At 39.3% G+C, this 17,088-nt stretch overlaps 1 protein-coding gene across 3 annotated transcripts in view; it reads left to right on the forward strand.

Annotated features, from left to right (window-relative positions):
- Positions 1-6,934, forward strand: part of LOC117400703 (sterile alpha motif domain-containing protein 12-like) — a 93,464-nt gene extending 86,530 nt beyond the window's left edge. For all 3 annotated transcript variants that reach the window (XM_059022370.1, XM_059022371.1, XM_034000983.3), the window contains one exon: positions 4,996-6,934. In XM_059022370.1, the coding sequence (XP_058878353.1) occupies positions 4,996-5,050 (55 nt within the window). In that variant the 3' untranslated portion in view covers positions 5,051-6,934. The remainder of the gene's footprint in view (positions 1-4,995) is intronic.
- Positions 6,935-17,088: the final 10,154 nt, after the last annotated feature.

Consider the following 17,088-nt stretch of genomic DNA (forward strand, 5'->3'; position numbering starts at 1 on the left):
GAGATTGTTGACTAGGATTAATTCGCTCTCTGTCACAATTCTATACACAAGGTTTATGCATGTGTTTGCTATATACAATATACACAAGGTTTATGGCTCCAAATAGGGCACCAGGGCAATAAATAATGTTTTACTGGGGCTTGGGGGGAAAAAAAAAGCCAAGGCGATGATAATTGATGTATCTCTAGTGTGGTTCTTTTATGAACAAGAATTTGAGACAAACACAGCGAATAGCACTGCATTCAAGATATTTTTTTACTCAATTAAGGATTAGCTTGAAAAATATCTTGCAATTACAGTGAAGGGTCTCTTTTATACCTTTTCATTAAGCAAGGTGAAGTTCTGTGTTCTAGACATTCCACTGGTCTTTGCAGTATTGCCAGCCCCCTAATATCTGTCCAAGTAATCATGGAATTTATATCTGGTGGATTGGTTAATAAGAGCAGAGCATTAATCCTTCCGCATCTGATTTATCTGCTGCAGTAATTTCAGAGATTATCGTTTTTTAGTAGTTATGAAACGCCTCGGCTTCCACGTTCTTGTATGCTTTTGATGGTGTCGTAACCATTTTTCGAAATAGAAAAAAGTGCCTTTTTAAAAATTAAGATATTTTTTAAATTGTGCTCTTTGTGTTTCTATCAAATACCTATGTCAGACAAAATAGTGAAAATCCAGATTGCATTAAAAAAGGAAAGGGCTAGATTCTCAAAGCTCTTTACTCCAAATCGGCATTTGCACATTAAAGTGATCAAACCAGAAATAACAACTACATTTAAGAAATACAATAACAAAAGTTATTGTATTTCTTGCTCTTATTGTATTACTTGTATTGTAACGCTTGAAATGTTTTTGCTTACGATTGTAAGTCGCCCTGGATAAGGGCGTCTGCTAAGAAATAAATAATAATAATAATAATAATTTAATGCAGTCCTAAATCGTTTTTCAGAATTGAAGTTTGTGTTTTTTTTATTACAGAAAACAGCTTAAATAACTTTGAGAATCTGACCTATTCTGTACATTAGTATTGTGAAGTTGGTTTCTTTTGCATATTTAAAGTAAAATGAAAGTGTTTCTGTCAGCTCCTGGTCTTCTGTTTGCCTGCTGTTGAAAAATAGATCCTGGCCCATGAAGCCTTTTTCTCTCCGCATTTTGAGCCAGTGAGGAGGCATCTGAATGGAACTAAATCTTTGCCAAGTTTGATCAATAACCTCTGATTAAATCATATGCTTTGAAATGAAAGGGAGGTTGAAAATTGAAGTGATCAAGGTTGTATTTTATTTTCACAAGCTGTGTATGTCATTATTCCCCATGGGGGATGTATTCCATTGTAAGGGATTTAGTAGAGGCACTTGTAAGCACTTTATGACCCACATAAATAGATGTAGAACCAGTCTTCCAATTGTGATAAAACTTGGTAAGGGTATTTATTCCCAGAAGTTCTTGAATTGGATTTGAATATATGTGACCTACTTATTTATGATTGTTCAAGAAGTTATTCAACATAATGTAGATCTGTGCCATATGAATGTCACGGTTACATTTGTTATATGTGTTTTCAATACCATCACATTGTGATTGTGATAAAATGCTATTGAACGTACTCCCCACGCATATCGCACCAAATGATAGTTTAAGTTGCAGAGGTTTCTCATGACACATATTGGGAACAACCAGACAAGTCCCTCCATATATCCCAAGATTCTGATACTGTCAGTAATAATACAAATGTAGTAACGAAGTGTAATCACAGTTAAATAAGTAGCTTTCTAGATTATACAAGTGCAAGATATGCATAGAGGGCCTCTGTCTCTGTCCGGGAATTCAAATTATACAGTAATTTTACAAACCGTAGAACACCCAAGTTAAGAAATATACAGTATATCTTGCAACACAACAAACAGAAAAATGGTGCCACTGACTGGAAGGCCATCTACCAGCCACAATATACTATAGAATGTCTAGGCACATGTGACCATTGCCACTGTAAAATGTAAGAATTCTTATCTTGTATTAGCTATTAGTCAGGGATTCATGCATTATGAGAAGTAGGGGGAGACATACCTGCGACAAGCAATGGTGAGGTCAGGAAGCTGTGACAAAGAAACAAATCTCTCTGCAAGATCTCTATTATAAGAAGGAACTGCCTTTTAATTGAAATCAACAGGGGGGAAAAAAGAGATATAAATCCAAAAACTCTCTCAAAGAAGAAGAAATGGCTGTCAACCTTGGTTTAATGGATTACTCTCGATAGGAGTCAATAAAATCCTGGCTGCCTAAACTTGACTCAAAATAATTCTCCCCTCCCTGCTTCCCCAGTCTGATTTTTACTGATACAATTTTTTTTTTGTCCTATTGTTTATTTTCAATTAATTGTTTATAGTTATGGATTTTGTATGAATATATGATTTTTGGTTGAGTAAAATCTCCATTAGTAAAGCTCTGAAACGTAAACGGCGAATCACATTGTTGCAATTGCAAAGAGCAATTTTTAGAATCACAAAACACAAAGTAGCTGATAAAACAATAACATGATGGTTGTTAGGTAGTTTTGCAATGTGAACAGAAATGGTATATGTTTATTTTGTTTTAAAGCTGTTGCTAAGGAACAACTATGGAAATCAAAAATTGTACACATTCGGGTATGTGTATTGTATTTTGTCAATTGTCTCCATACATTCAGTAAGTTTCTGCGTCATTAACAGAAAACAATTTGCTGGGAGGTCTTAGAGTTGCAATAGACACTGCCAGGGGGTGTGGGGCGGTCTTGCTTGGAAAATGTTTTTAAAAATACGCCACTCATTTTAGATTACTGCTTTATTTAAAGTAGAGGTACTGTATGTGATACTGGTCCTTAATCTTCTCAGTTTGCCTACGTTGTTTGTGCAACTGCAGATAATACTGTTGGTGATTAGAGTTTATGCAATGGAGATTTCATGCAAAGTCTGTGAGATTGGGAGAAAAAGATCAAATGTTCTTTAAGAAAGCAGATGGAAACTTTCCTTTAATCGCAAATCTAAACATATTTGATAGAAACTGACTTAAAGGCTCCACTACGCTTTTTAAATGTCATTTATTTATTAGGGGTGTGTCTGTAAATTTGTTATAATGTATATCTTATTGTGATAGAGGTGTGTACTATGAAACATGACCAAAATCAATACATAGCAACTTGTAGTCCATTAAATGGTTCTTGAAGGATAGATAAATATGATTTATAGTTAGTATGAATACATGCCGTCACTAAGTTTTTTCTTTGATCAAATCCAAGATCATTTAAAATTACTACGCATAATACAAATACCATCACTTGTATTCTGACACGTATCGCATCATATTTTGTCACTGATGTACCCATATTATTTATTGGGATTTTTATTGGAAGGTTCTGTATGTCCTTTTATTTGTTCTGTAGTACAGTAGTTGTTCTGTAGTATCAGTGACACCTTAGTGATTTATTTTATTTATTTATTTTTTTGTCGAAAGTAATATACTAGTTTTATTGTATAATACCGGTAAATTACATTTACAGACATTCTTTGACATACTACCCATCCCCCAGTCCAGTCTGGCAAAGCTGTTTTTTACATAATTGATTATGGAAAATGTATACGTTGTCAGTAAACCGATTCTCAAACAGGAACTGTAACAGTGTTTTAAGTCTAATTAACCCTTTCAAGACACTACATTAAAATAGCTTTCATACAGTAGTCCAATAACACATTATAAACCAATGCTAATAACACAAACAAATTAGATTTTATATTTTTTTAAAGTAAAATAAGAAATCAAGCAGACACAAGCTTGTGTAGACAAATGCTACAGTGCAATGATAATTTTATTTTAAAGTGTATTTTTTTTTTCTTACATGACACTTAGTCATTTTCCCCCAGCAAAATACGTTTAGTTATGCAGTAAAAAAAAAAAAAGAAAAAAAAGTTTTCCTTCATAAAACAAAAAGATGAAAAGAACATTAGTGTATATATTGTATATAGTATAAGCAGTGGTTCTAAGCAACGCTTGTAGTAGCTTTGTGTTTTCTGTTTATTTTACAGAAAAAATAAATATTTATTATTTTTCTTAAACTTAAAGAAGCTGGATTTTCTGGAACAGAAAACTGTCTGGGTTTGTAACAGTCAGTCGGCTGTGGATCTTGCCTGTAGGTCCCATTATTTATCATTTTTTTAAATTTATTGAAGTATTTATATTATTCAGTAAAAAAACTTGCACAGGCAAAACCTGCTTTATTTGAAGATGTGATTTCCAAGGTTAAATAAACCTGTAACAACACTGTGCATTACACCCTGCCCTGCAATTCAGTCGCAATAAAAAGAGCTTTCAGGCATCCAAATTAGGCTGCATCAGTCCTGCGCGACAGTCCAATTAGCACTTTCTCTGCACCACGGTAAATGACACAAGCAGTGCGATGGCAATGGAAATTAAAAAAAAAAAAAAAAAACCTCAAACCATGTTAATTTATAGCCCTTAGGGATGAGATATAATGACATGACAGATAGTTTGAGAGCCAGCATTGATGACGCAGGCTGTGATGCTATTCTTATCTGTTATTTAACTATTATTAAGGCATGTGGCTTGACTTCCTTGTGAAGGGTAATTATGGATACATGATCATCCTTGGAGCCATGGTAGCTCGCTTACTGTACACTCCACCTCTACCCTCGTTCAGGCTCCCTGTTTAAAAGAACCAGCAGCTGAATCCCAGATTTTCACATGGCTCTTTTGTCTCAATTAGTTCAGGCTCTAACTGAGAGGGGACTGTTACAAGGGGTAATAGTTTCATGGGAGTAATTGAGGTAAAAAGCAAATTAAAACATATCCACTGTTACATTTTCTTTTGAAATGGGATTCAGTAAGATTTACAGGTGTCCCCATAATTTTGACTGCCAGTGTATATGTACGTAGTGTCCACATCTATGTAACATTAAAGTTTTCTTTGGTTAGCGTATGCTAAGACCACACTCTGCTTCCTCTTCACAGCCTCACTGGAGAGTTCACCGTAGTGTCTCCATTTCAGAGGCAGGGAACCACCTGACTGCCTGTCCCGGGAGACCACAAGGAAGTGACCTCATCAAGGACAACGTCTGTTTAAAACAGAAGAAAAAGGAACAAAAAGGAAGTCTGAAGAGATGTTTCCAAAAACTGGAAGCTTCCCATTGTTTACTAGTATACTGTACTTCAAATTAAAAGTAGCACTTTATATCTATCTATCTATCTATCTATATCTATCTATCTATCTATCTATCTATCTATCTATATAGTCTTAGCACTTGGTCATACATGTTTTTAACAGAGCTCACTTAAGCATACTGATGGTATGTTACAGTAAATCACTTGTTGCCTGCATTACATCAGGAATATTTGCCTTTCTTTCGATACTTCTTACTTTCTGGTTGTTAAATCTGCTGGCTGTCTACATTTTAACCTAGTGGTTATAAAATGCTTAGTCTACAGCATGTTTTGAAAACCATGAGTGTTGGGAAAGTTCACTGTGATTGCAGCCTGTGTTAAACGTGCACCTGTTTCACCCCTGTAGTAAAGAAGGCAGCACAGCACCTCAAACCCCTTCAGTGGTCATGCTAATAGAGTGAATGTGCAGTGTGGCATGAAGGCTGAAGTAATTTGGTTCAAATTTAAAAGTGAAAAATCTACCATGATACTTGAGAGACATTTTGATTTTGCCGCTTGTAATTAGATGATTTTGAAAGAGTATTTAAATATACCCTAAAACCATAGAACCAGGGAATGTTAGCAATTTTACATTTTTAAATAGTATTAATTCTATTTTCATGCTTATTTTTATTGCTACTACTAGTGTTTCTATATGTGAAGACAAAAGTATTACCTTAATCTACCCTTAGTTAGTACCAGGTTGTGAATCACAGAACATATTACCCTCATAATAAAAGCATAGCAAAATGTAATAAAGCACAGTGAAAGTATGGTAAAGCATAGGTAAGCATTGTAAAGCACAGAGAGATATGGTAAAGCGTATAAAAAAAAATACATGGCAAACTAGGTTAAACTGCATGGGAAAAGTGCAAACATAAAGAGAGAGAGTAAACTTTTATAAAGGTATTACTACAGATTTTTGCTACATATTTCCAATGCTGTAATCATGATAAGCTACCATAACTAATGCTGATTTAAAATAATGTCACAAGTAGTTTAATGGGTGTATAAATACCTCAACAGTTCAGCGCCTCCTTTATCAATCAAAATATTAGACTGGCTTTAATTATTAAAATATTCTGGTGTCTAGGGAGATTTAAAAACTTTGAACTACTGTAGGCGTAACATGCTACCCATTAGGAGCCAAGCCAGCTAACTGTCAGTTACTATACACCCACAGGCTACAAACTCCTGTCAGCACCTGATAGCTGTACCGCCCCACACATCACCCAGAAATAACTATGAAAAAAAGGCTTTTCAAATTCAGAATGAAGTAGAATAAGAAATACCCTGTATACAGAAACATCTGCAGGGGTTTGCTTTAGGATAGTTGAATCCTGCTCTATATTCATTATTATAGTTGTTTTGTTACACACAAACTGAAGATTTTATTTATTTAAGGATTGTAAAATTGCATCTAGTAATGAAAATGGTATGATATCTAATCAATTGTACAATATCTAAACCTTTCTCTTTAACAAATTATAGTGGATAAATAAAAATATAAGAAACGAAGTCAAGCAGACAAATGTTTCAGCGAATGCCTGTCAGTATTCAGGCTTGTAACCTGTGGCAACTGGGGATATAGTGTAGGTGCCATTTTATAAATATGTATTTCACATTTTAGATTGAGAACTTCTTATCCAATTCTTATAAAAAGTATTAAGTCATATCTGGAGGCACCTGTCCATCTATCTGTACTTAGAGAACCGCTTATTATATTGTAATAAAACTTAGTATGAACAGACTGGGTTTGGTGATCTGTTTTTTCATAATACTGATAGCTCTAATAGTGTTAACCTTTACTTTACAAAAAAAACATTGATTCAGTATGCTACTGTACTGTACTGTATGTACTCTTGCCATTTGAGAGAGAGCTTCTTGTATCTTAAGTGCACTCCACACACTACTAATGAATGCCCCAAGAAGTGGGCAGCAGTGGTTCATTATATGAAATTATTAGTCACAGAGCAGCAGTTCATATCCTTTCTGTGAAGATGCTGTCAGCCTTCACAAAACAAACTCACAGTTGAGCACATAATAGTGTTTGGGGTCCAGGACTGACCAACCGGTCTTCAGGATAGGTATGATGTTCAGATTTATTCTCTGGCTGCATCATGGCTGTTATCACTCAGAATTCGCTTATCTTACTCGGGTTACTATTAAGCCAATTTGACTTGTTTCAACCCATTCCAAAAAACCTTTCATTCAGCACTGCTCTTGCAGGATAAACCTTTTCAAGACTATAGTTACTTAGTGTTGAAAGGGTTGAATATATGTATTTTTTTTAATAGAGCAGGCAGGTCTTAGTTCTTTAGGTCCTGAATAAAGGGCAGCCTTCATAAGGAGACGCGGTATAAGATATTAGAACATGAAGATAATATGTGTAAAATTATATAAATCACCTTTGCTGTCTGCCCCACACAAGAGGGGGTAATGATAACACCGTGTAACAATTTTTTCGGCATTCAAAGTCCAGTATATCCTGGTGGAAGCGCTCGCCTTGCTCCTCCGAGTACGCTCCCATGTTCTCCTTGAATTTATCAAGATGAGCATCAAGGATATGGACTTTGAGGGACATCCTACAGGCCATTGTGCCGTAGTTCTTCACCAGAGTCTCAACCAGCTCCACATAGTTTTCAGCCTTGTGATTGCCCAGGAAGCCCCGAACCACTGCGACAAAGCTGTTCCAAGCCGCTTTCTCCTTACTAGTGAGCTTCTTGGGGAATTCATTGCACTCCAGGATCTTCTTTATCTGTGGTCCGACGAAGACACCGGCTTTGACCTTTGCCTCAGACAGCTTAGGGAAGAAGTCTTGAAGGTACATGAAGGCTGCCGACTCCTTATCTAGAGCTCTGACAAATTGTTTCATAAGGCCCAATTTGATGTGCAGTGGTGGCATCAGCACCTTCCGGGGGTCCCAGCCGTACTCATCATACTTCAAGGCGTCCAGCAAGGTCTTTATGCTGTTGTAATCCTCTTTGAGGTGCACCGAGTGAGCCAGGGGAAGAGACGGGTACTTGTTACCATTATGGAGCAGCACGGCTTTGAGGCTCCTGGATGAGCTGTCAGTGAAGGACAATATAACGAGAACATGATGGGAGACTACATTTGGGGGCTGATTCGTGAAAGTGATTTACAGTATAATCGTAAATCTCGAAAAACTACTCACTTCTAAATCTTTTGTAGTCATTTTTGTATTACTTTAGTATAAATACATGTTAATTTGGATTCACATGTTTTTTTCTGACTTTATGTGAACGAAAAGACACAAATTCGCCTGTTTTCTCATTGTAAATAGGTCAATTTCAAAATATCACTGTCCTGGTCACAAAAGCAAAGTTTGTGGGGAATAATAGCCATTTTCTATACTTTTGAGGCATAAGCAATTAGGAAATAACACTTACTATCCAGGAACAAAAATTGTGTTACATAGTGTAATCTTACTTGGGGGGGTTGAAACTGTGAAAATGATGCTCTATTGTTGTTTTTGCTATAGTAAGATGCAAACACAGACTTGTGCAAGATCCTGAATTTACATTATCTTGCCTGAACACAACAATCCAGGCCTTAAGCTGTGCTTTCATTTGCAAGGTTCAGCGCTACAAAAATGCCTGTTTTTACAGATTTGTTTGTTGTTGCTTTTGTTTGTTTTTTTACTCCCTGTCCAAGTTCACTTTGATTATAAATGCTGTGTATATGAGATGTAAAATAGGATAACAAGGCTAACTGACTGATATAGAGACGTAAATAATGTGTACGAGATAATTGTAGATTGATGTTGCAGCATAAATATCATATAAGGAATAACTGCTGTTTTACAAATATGAAACGTTGTATTAAGCACATACTGTACTGTACCGGTCAACTAAATGCATGCCTCACCTTTAGCCAGGCTTGAAAGCAGAACTTGTGCTTTAAGTGAATCTTCTGTTTCAATGGCTATTTTTCCAATGACTTTTGGGAACCAGAATGGAATATTATTTTCTTAGAAGGTTAATGTATGTAATCATACCATCCACATTATGTGTTTTTCTAGATGTAAAACATGCATGTGAAATCATGGTACACCTGGAGGAGTTAAAGTAAAAAACAATGGGATTAATAGCACTACAATTATATCATGCTACCTCTATTACCTTTGTAAACAGAGCTAATGTGCACTTTCTGTTTGAGGTGGTTTCGAAAGACTGCACAGGCGCCAAAAGAACATAGGTCTGAAAACCACATCCACAATGAGCAGTGCCCATGGTGTTCAGTAAACTTTTCAATCACATGTTTGTATTTGTTTATTTGTGTAACAATAACATAGGTACAGTATGAACAGTATCCAAACCAGTTTACTGGAAACATCTCTTGCTTGGACATGTTGCCACAGTCTTTACCGTGTTCCTACATAATAATGCACTTTTTTTTTCAACTCAATTCTTTAATGTGTTTATCTGGGCAAATGCTCCCAAATTTCATTGCTGTGTGTTTCTGGGGTCTATTTTACTGACTAAAATATTCACAGATCTAAAAACCGCCACCTGTTAACTCTATAATAAACCTAATATTTTACATTATAGATGACTTATTAACCCCCTCATTAACAACATTAAACCCCATAAAAATGCTGTACATTGAACTGAGATCAGTGAAAGAGCAGGTTTATAAATGTTATTGCACTAATAAAAAGATCCGTCACTGTTTAAAATACACACAAATGCACTGTTAGGTCAGTAAACTAGTAGGATAGCAACCTTTCTGGAGCACCCCACCACTACTGGTTACTACTTCTATGTTTAGACATCATGGGTAAATGCTGTACTCTCTCTCTCTCTGTCTATCCAAATAAGATACAGCATGCATGTGGTGTCTGTAAAGTCAAATGGCCACTTTGTGTTATTTTTGTGCTGCAGATGAAACAAGTCAGCACCTGTTTGTGTCCCTGTAGAATTGCTCTCTTTCTCTATCTCTCAAGATGAATGTTGACCATACTGAATAGTTTGCAGTAGCAGGCATCAGCTAGACAGAACCCCTTTTCATCCACGTTTAATGAATCATGTTGCACATTGTCTGGTGCCTCTGACACGGCAATATGGCATAATTACTGTATTGCTGTCATTTATGGGTACCTGCTATCACTGCAGCTTATTGCTTTTTCTTGAGTACACCAACAATTTAATTCATAGTATCTCTTAAGATAAATGAACACTCTGCTGAGTTACCATGTTTAAACAGCCTACTTGGTTAATGTTTGCTCTGTGTACTTCATGCCTGCAAACACAGTATGTGTAAGAGTTAATTGCTCTCTTTTCATATGTTGCAAACAAATCATGTTTTGTTTATTTTTGCTGATATGGAAAATAATGTTATTGTTGCAGTTGCACATGATGACTCCTTATATGTTCCATATATTGTATATTTTCCATTTTCTATCACTTTGTTCCATTACATTGATGCACGGTGACAAGTTAAAATACCAATTATTTTACTACTTGACAACTTGCTTTCTGTCTTTTTTTTTATAGCCAGTTAAATGTGCAAAGTACTTCCATCAAGCATTGTATTAGCATAATAACTTTGCTGTTGATGTTTTTGTTTTCTAGATATTATTTTGACTTTGACTTGGATAGAGCTCATATATCCTGCTGCATCACTATGTTTGGTGGAAGTACTTTACCCATTCACTTCCTGTTTAATCACCATGTGACCTCACATTTATGCTATGTGCAGAGAATGTACAGCTCTGATGGGGTCCTGTAACCTGTAATACAAGAAGTGAATTTATAGTGCAGGAAAAAACTGAAAATAACATCTGAAAAACAATACAGGACTTGTGAAAATGTTGTCATGGTAACAGAATATAAGGGGGGATAAATATCAGCACTGTTTAGATCACGCAAATATAAAAATCAAGCATCTAACCATGCAAGGTAGTCTATTGATGGCATAAAAGTGTATACAAATATGTTTTGATTATTTAAACACCAGTATTGAGATTTATCTTCATTTAAATTGGTTGAATAATACATTTCACTAATTTAATATGTGTGTTTGTATTTACATTCGCATCTACTGAGATTGTTTTATTTCAGAACCTCTAAAGCTGGTATACTCTTTGTCAAAAATCGACCAGCCGTGATAGCATGTAAGTAAGTAAAAAACTAAACTGGGTTGTGCTAAGCATTTGAGAGGTTTTGTGTAAGGAGAATTACTGAATCTTGTTTTGTTTATTAAAGCTGTTGATCTTGGCAATAACCTCCACTCTTGCATTCCCTTCTGTGTTTTGTGCGTATTGGAATGTTTTGTTTATTTACCTGTCCAAAGTGTGTGTTGCCTACATGTTTACCAAAGAATTTCCCATCAGCGTGAATTCCTCTTGGTGAATTCAGGTAAGGGTTTGGGACCATTTGAACTAAAGTTCAACCATAGTTGGAAACGACTCAAAGAATTTGTGTTAAGGTGTTTTGACAATAAGTTCAGGAACTGCTCTTCTGTTTTTGTTGCCTGCCACAGGCCTACATGTATATTACCTGTGCTAGATCAGCCAAATACATTTTAATTTGAGCTATAGGACTTGCTGTCTTGGGTTGGAGGCAGTAATGTGGAAATGGTCCAATGGGGTTGAACCCTTTCAGAGGCTTCTTGAAATAAGGTAGACTTGGGGGTCCACCCACTATTTTTGGTCAAACGCCATTTTTTACATTCCATCTTCACTGTTATTTATCTTGAATAGTAGCCTGTTTTATTTCTCCGCAATACTTAGTTTAATCTAATCTTTTTATTGTGTCTGTGTGCTCTCTCGCTAAACAGTAACTCAACTCTTGTACAGAAATTGACATGCCAACTGGTTTTTAGAGTGTTTACATTAATTTTTTTAAAGAATGTTATCACATAATAATAACATGCGATTCAGTTAATACATTTCTAAAATTAACTAAATGAAAATTTGTATAACAACTTTTTTTTCTTTCCAAAACTGGCAAACTAAACACTAATAATGAAAACATTGGATTTTAACAGAAAAAAAAAAATGAAGACATTCTGATAATATTCAAATGTTCCTTCCACTCCTGGTCTGATCCTCTATACATTTTTATCATTTTTTTAAATATTTTGTTATTAGATATTAGAAATTAGAAGATTTTAGAGAAGATTATATCTGGTTTAGCTGCAGCAATAACATTTCTTCGATTGGATATATGCTACTAGTGTGTAGGCTATATTGTGGTAATTTTGAAAGAACTGAAAGAGATCCTTTGCTATATTGTATTGTGCCTGGATGTGCTGTGTGTAAGAATAACAGTGTGCCATTTAGAGAGATGTCCTGCAGTGTGTTGATACCAAGCCTTTCCTATTTTGTGGACCAAATATCTTTGTTCTCATTTTAAATAATAATTGTTTAATCCTAACATTTTTTAAACATTATACCAGACATTTACTATGTGTAAAATAATTGTTCCCTTTCAACTATGAAATGTAACCATTACCTAATGGGATATATCCAGGGGTTTATATAACTAGTACGCAGGTACGCATGCACACCATTAAAAAACAATCCAGACTTCCATATTGTTTTTAAGATGCAAATGTGTACCGTCAGTACATTTTTAACAGGAAAGCATTTTTCATATAGGCAGCGAGGCTGCTCATGCTTGCAAGGTCAAGCATATTATGTCCCATACCTGCCTAACCCCCAGATTTTCTATTGAGTCTCAAGGTCTCTGGGATCTGTCAATGATCTCCGGGTAACTGAGCTGATTATCGCCAACCATAATTAAATACTAGTCCCCATATGTCACTTAAAGCCGGAGTGTTCCAATTCACTAAAAAGTCCCGGCTAGTGCTATTGTAACCCCCCGAATCAGCATCTTAACAGAAAACCAGTACGGGAGGTCACTGCAAACAAATAACCCACCACACAGCACAAAAAAATTACTGCGGTTTGAAGACAGTTAAACTGATGGGCGGACTCGCTGTGCTTTTCTAACAGCATGGCAAAAGCGCAATTGTGAACTATTGCAAAGGCTTAGGTAGCTATGCAATACTGCAGTAAGCTCAAAGGTAATGTTCCCTCTTAAACACTGAATAAGAATACGTATAGCGGTAGTACTTATTTAGTATGATTTGCGTTGTGTTTTTTTTCGTAGGTGGATATATATATATATATATATATAATATATATATATATATATATATATATATATATATATATATATATATATATATATATATATATATATATATATATAATGTGTGTGCGTGTGTGTGTTCATAGTGAATGTGAGTGCCATGGAATAGGAATCTCAGACCAGCTATTTGTATTTATATTAGCAGCCCAAAAGAAGCAGAGACATTGTTTAAACAAACAACTTGCAGCTCTTTATTTCAGCGCCGATGAGTACCTTGTTCAAAGAAAATACAAATTGGAATATATAAACAGTAGGTTCTTTAGGGCGTCTATCCTTCGGTCACCCTGGTTTTATAGGTGCACCCTGGAAATAAGCCGGGCGCCCCCGTATTTTGTAGTTTTAATTACCCCTACAGGACTTCAAAACGTGTGCTGGAACCGAATGTCCAACCATTTAAATTCTACCCCCTTGAGACACCTATGACACTGTCCACAGTCCTGGACCCCTTGGTGACTCTTGACCCGATGCTCTAGGTTTATCCGCTGGGGGCTCTCTGCTGCCAACCTGTGCACTGTGGGCCTAAATGGCCCCGAACTTCTCCTGCAGGCCGTTCACTCTCTGGCCTCCCTTGGGATGAGTTCTGGTCGGCTGGGCTCCCGCTGGGCTGGCTCCAGTCGGCTGGGTTCCCACTGGGCTGGTTCCGATCAGCTGAGCTCCCACTGGGCTGATTCTGGTCGGCTGGGCTCCTACTGGGCTGGTAATGGTCGGCTGAGCTCCCGCTGGGCTGGTTTTTGTCGGCTCGGCTCCCGTTGGGCTGGTTCCGGTCAGCTGTGCTGGGCTCATACTGGTCTGGGTGATATGAGTCACTGTGGTGTGGGTGTGGTGGATTGGTGTGTGTGTTGGTGTTGGTCTGACCCACCCCAACTATTGTTACCTTCCCTTTTCACCCAGACATCCCAATATGATCTCTGCCTAGACCCCGACTGTCTATCCCTAACCTCTGAGGATGGAAGACTGTCCCCAACCTGCTACCTGAGACCACACCAGATTCTGTTTCTTCTTGTTTCTCATTATCTGAGATAATGCCTCATTATCATTTTCTGCCTGACCCCAAGGGTTAATATCTGCCGACTGACCAGGGTCTCCAATTGGGAGAAACATACACAGGGTAGGCATGTGTCTATGAACAACCTGTTCCACCCCCCCCCCCCCCCCCCCCCCACCTCCCCCCTGGTTCTGGACACACCACATCCCCCCCGGTTCTGGACACACCACATACACAGGGAGGTTAGCTTGTCTCCTGACAACTATGTGGGGTGTTTTCTTCTATCTGTCCTCAAGTTTTCGTTTCCCTCTTTTACTCTTATTGGCTACCAGCACCCGGCCCCCTGGGCTTAGGAAAACCCCATTGGCCTTCCATAATTCAGTTTCTGCTTACGCTTTGCATGATCAGATGCTTCTGATGTTTGATGATATGACTGCACAAGGCGATCACGAAGGCTGATCACATTCATCGACAGTCTCTCCTTCTTCAAGCTTTGGGGTGCCAAACTCCAAATCTATCTTGAGCCTGGGATGTCTACCAAACATCAAAAAGAATGGCGAGAATCCAGTGGACTCTTGACAGGTACAGTTATAAGCATGGGTCATGGTGTCAGATTCCACGTACTTCTTTTATGCTCTGAGCACACTCTTAGTCAGGGGAGATGTTTAAGGAGGACACAGAGATGTTTCGGACTCCTGTAAGTGAATTTTTTGTGCACTGACTTACAGATATTAGTATATCCTGACAACTTTTAAGTAATCAAGCGAAATCATACAGACCCTGTGGCGGAGTGTCCCGCCCCTATTTATTATTATTTGTATTTTTGTTTGCGGCGCGGGTAAAAGCGCCGCGTCTTTTATTGTTATATTTAAAAACCTCGTGAGGATGCATGGCTGATCAGCTACTGATTATTTAACTAGCTGACAGTCATGCATCCTTACCAAACGCGTGCAGACTCTGGCCGGGGGATAATAAGATAATTACCAACTAGTTAAATCCCTCGGCCAGGGTATATAAACCAGCAGCACTATGCACTCGGGGTGTGGAGTGTTCGAGAGTGGAGAACGGGAGAGAGAGAGGAAGAAAACAATTGCTAAAACGTGCTGGAGTATCCAGCACGAAACTTACTTGTTTGTTTATTCGTTCGGCCCTCGTGCCCTTTTGTTTGGTGTTTTGTTAAATCTTTTGTTTTTGTTTTGTTTAATAAATACGCTGAGTGCCATTACACTCAGCTTCAACCGCCCATCCACTGTTTGCTTTCAGTTACTTCCTGGTCCGTGACGTCACCACTGCGAGCCAGTCTGTCACATATGGTGTCCTGCGTGGGACAAACAACGCCTCCAACAGCCGGACCAGGAACAGCAAAGGAAGTTTTTTTCGTGTTCGTTTTTTTCAAATAGTGTTTTTTGTGTTTGAAAAAAAAAAAAAAAATGGATGAAGTGGACGCCTATATGGAGAGGTGGCATGCGCATCAGAGGGAGTTGAAGGAAGGAGGGGCTACATGGTGCCTCGCCTGCCTGGAGTATGGGCACCTCCCTGAGGTGTGCCCATATGAAGACCCCCTCTTTGTGCAGGCCTTTGATCGAGGTGAGGTGGAGACTGCGGAGGAGTGGATCCACCTGAAGGCCATACCATCGCCGCAGGTGGATCAGGAAACCTGCCTCACCTGCCTCAAAGGGGAGGAGTGGTGCTTTGCCGTCGGCAAGGTCGGGCACAAAGCACCCGACCAACCCCCTCCATGGCAGGAGGTGGAACTGCTGGTCCCGAAGAAGGGAAGGAGGGGCGGTGCTAAGAAGGCAAAGAAGCCCGCACGTCCTGCGCCTGAGTGGGAGGAGCCCGAACGTCCTGCGCCTGAGTGGGAGGAGCCCGAACGTCCTGCGCCTGAGTGGGAGGAGCCCGAACGTCCTGCGCCTGAGTGGGAGGAGCCCGAACGTCCTAAGCCCAAGAGGGGGGAGTCGGTGCATCCACAGCCCAAAAGGGAGGAGTCGGTGCGTCCACAGCCCAAAAGGGAGGAGTCGGTGTGTCCACGGCCCGAAGAGAGGGAAGTCGGGGCTTCCACAGCCCTAGGACCCAAGCTGCAGTCCCAAGAGCCAGAAGGGGAGGAGTTACAGGCTCAACCCCCTGAATTTTTCTGGGGGGGAGAAGGGCAGGATGCTGGTGTTCCCCAGCAGCCTCTATTTATGCTGCTGAAGGGAGCACGGCACACACCAGCCCAGCCGCCACAGCAGAGGGAGCCAGCACCGCCACAGCCTCCCTCTGAGTGGCCAGCATCCGCCCCATCGCCTCTGCCTCCACCACCACCAGGAGCAGAGCAGCAGGAGCTGCCTCTGTCTCCACCACCACCAGGAGCAGAGCAGCAGGAGCTGCTTCTGTCTCCACCATCACCAGGAGCAGAGCAGCAAGAGCTGCCTCTGCCTCCGCCGCCTCCACCGTCGTGGGAGGACTGCTTGCCCCTCCCACCTCCACCAGCAGAGGGTGAATGCCTGCTGGTTCTGCCTCAACCGCCGTGGGAGGACTGCTTGCCCCTCCCACCTCCACCAGCAGAGGGTGAATGCCTGCTGGTTCCGCCTCCACCGTCGTGGGAGGACTGCTTGCCCCTCCCACCTCCACCAGCAGAGGATGAATGCCTGCTGGTTCTGCCTCAACCGTCGTGGGAGGACTGCTTGCCCCTCCCACCTCCACCAGCAGAGGATGAATGCCTGCTGGTTCTGCCTCAACCGTCGTGGGAGGACTGCTTGC

The sequence above is a fragment of the Acipenser ruthenus genome, chromosome 4 (genome assembly GCF_902713425.1).
Source record: "Acipenser ruthenus chromosome 4, fAciRut3.2 maternal haplotype, whole genome shotgun sequence".
NCBI lineage: Eukaryota > Metazoa > Chordata > Actinopteri > Acipenseriformes > Acipenseridae > Acipenser > Acipenser ruthenus.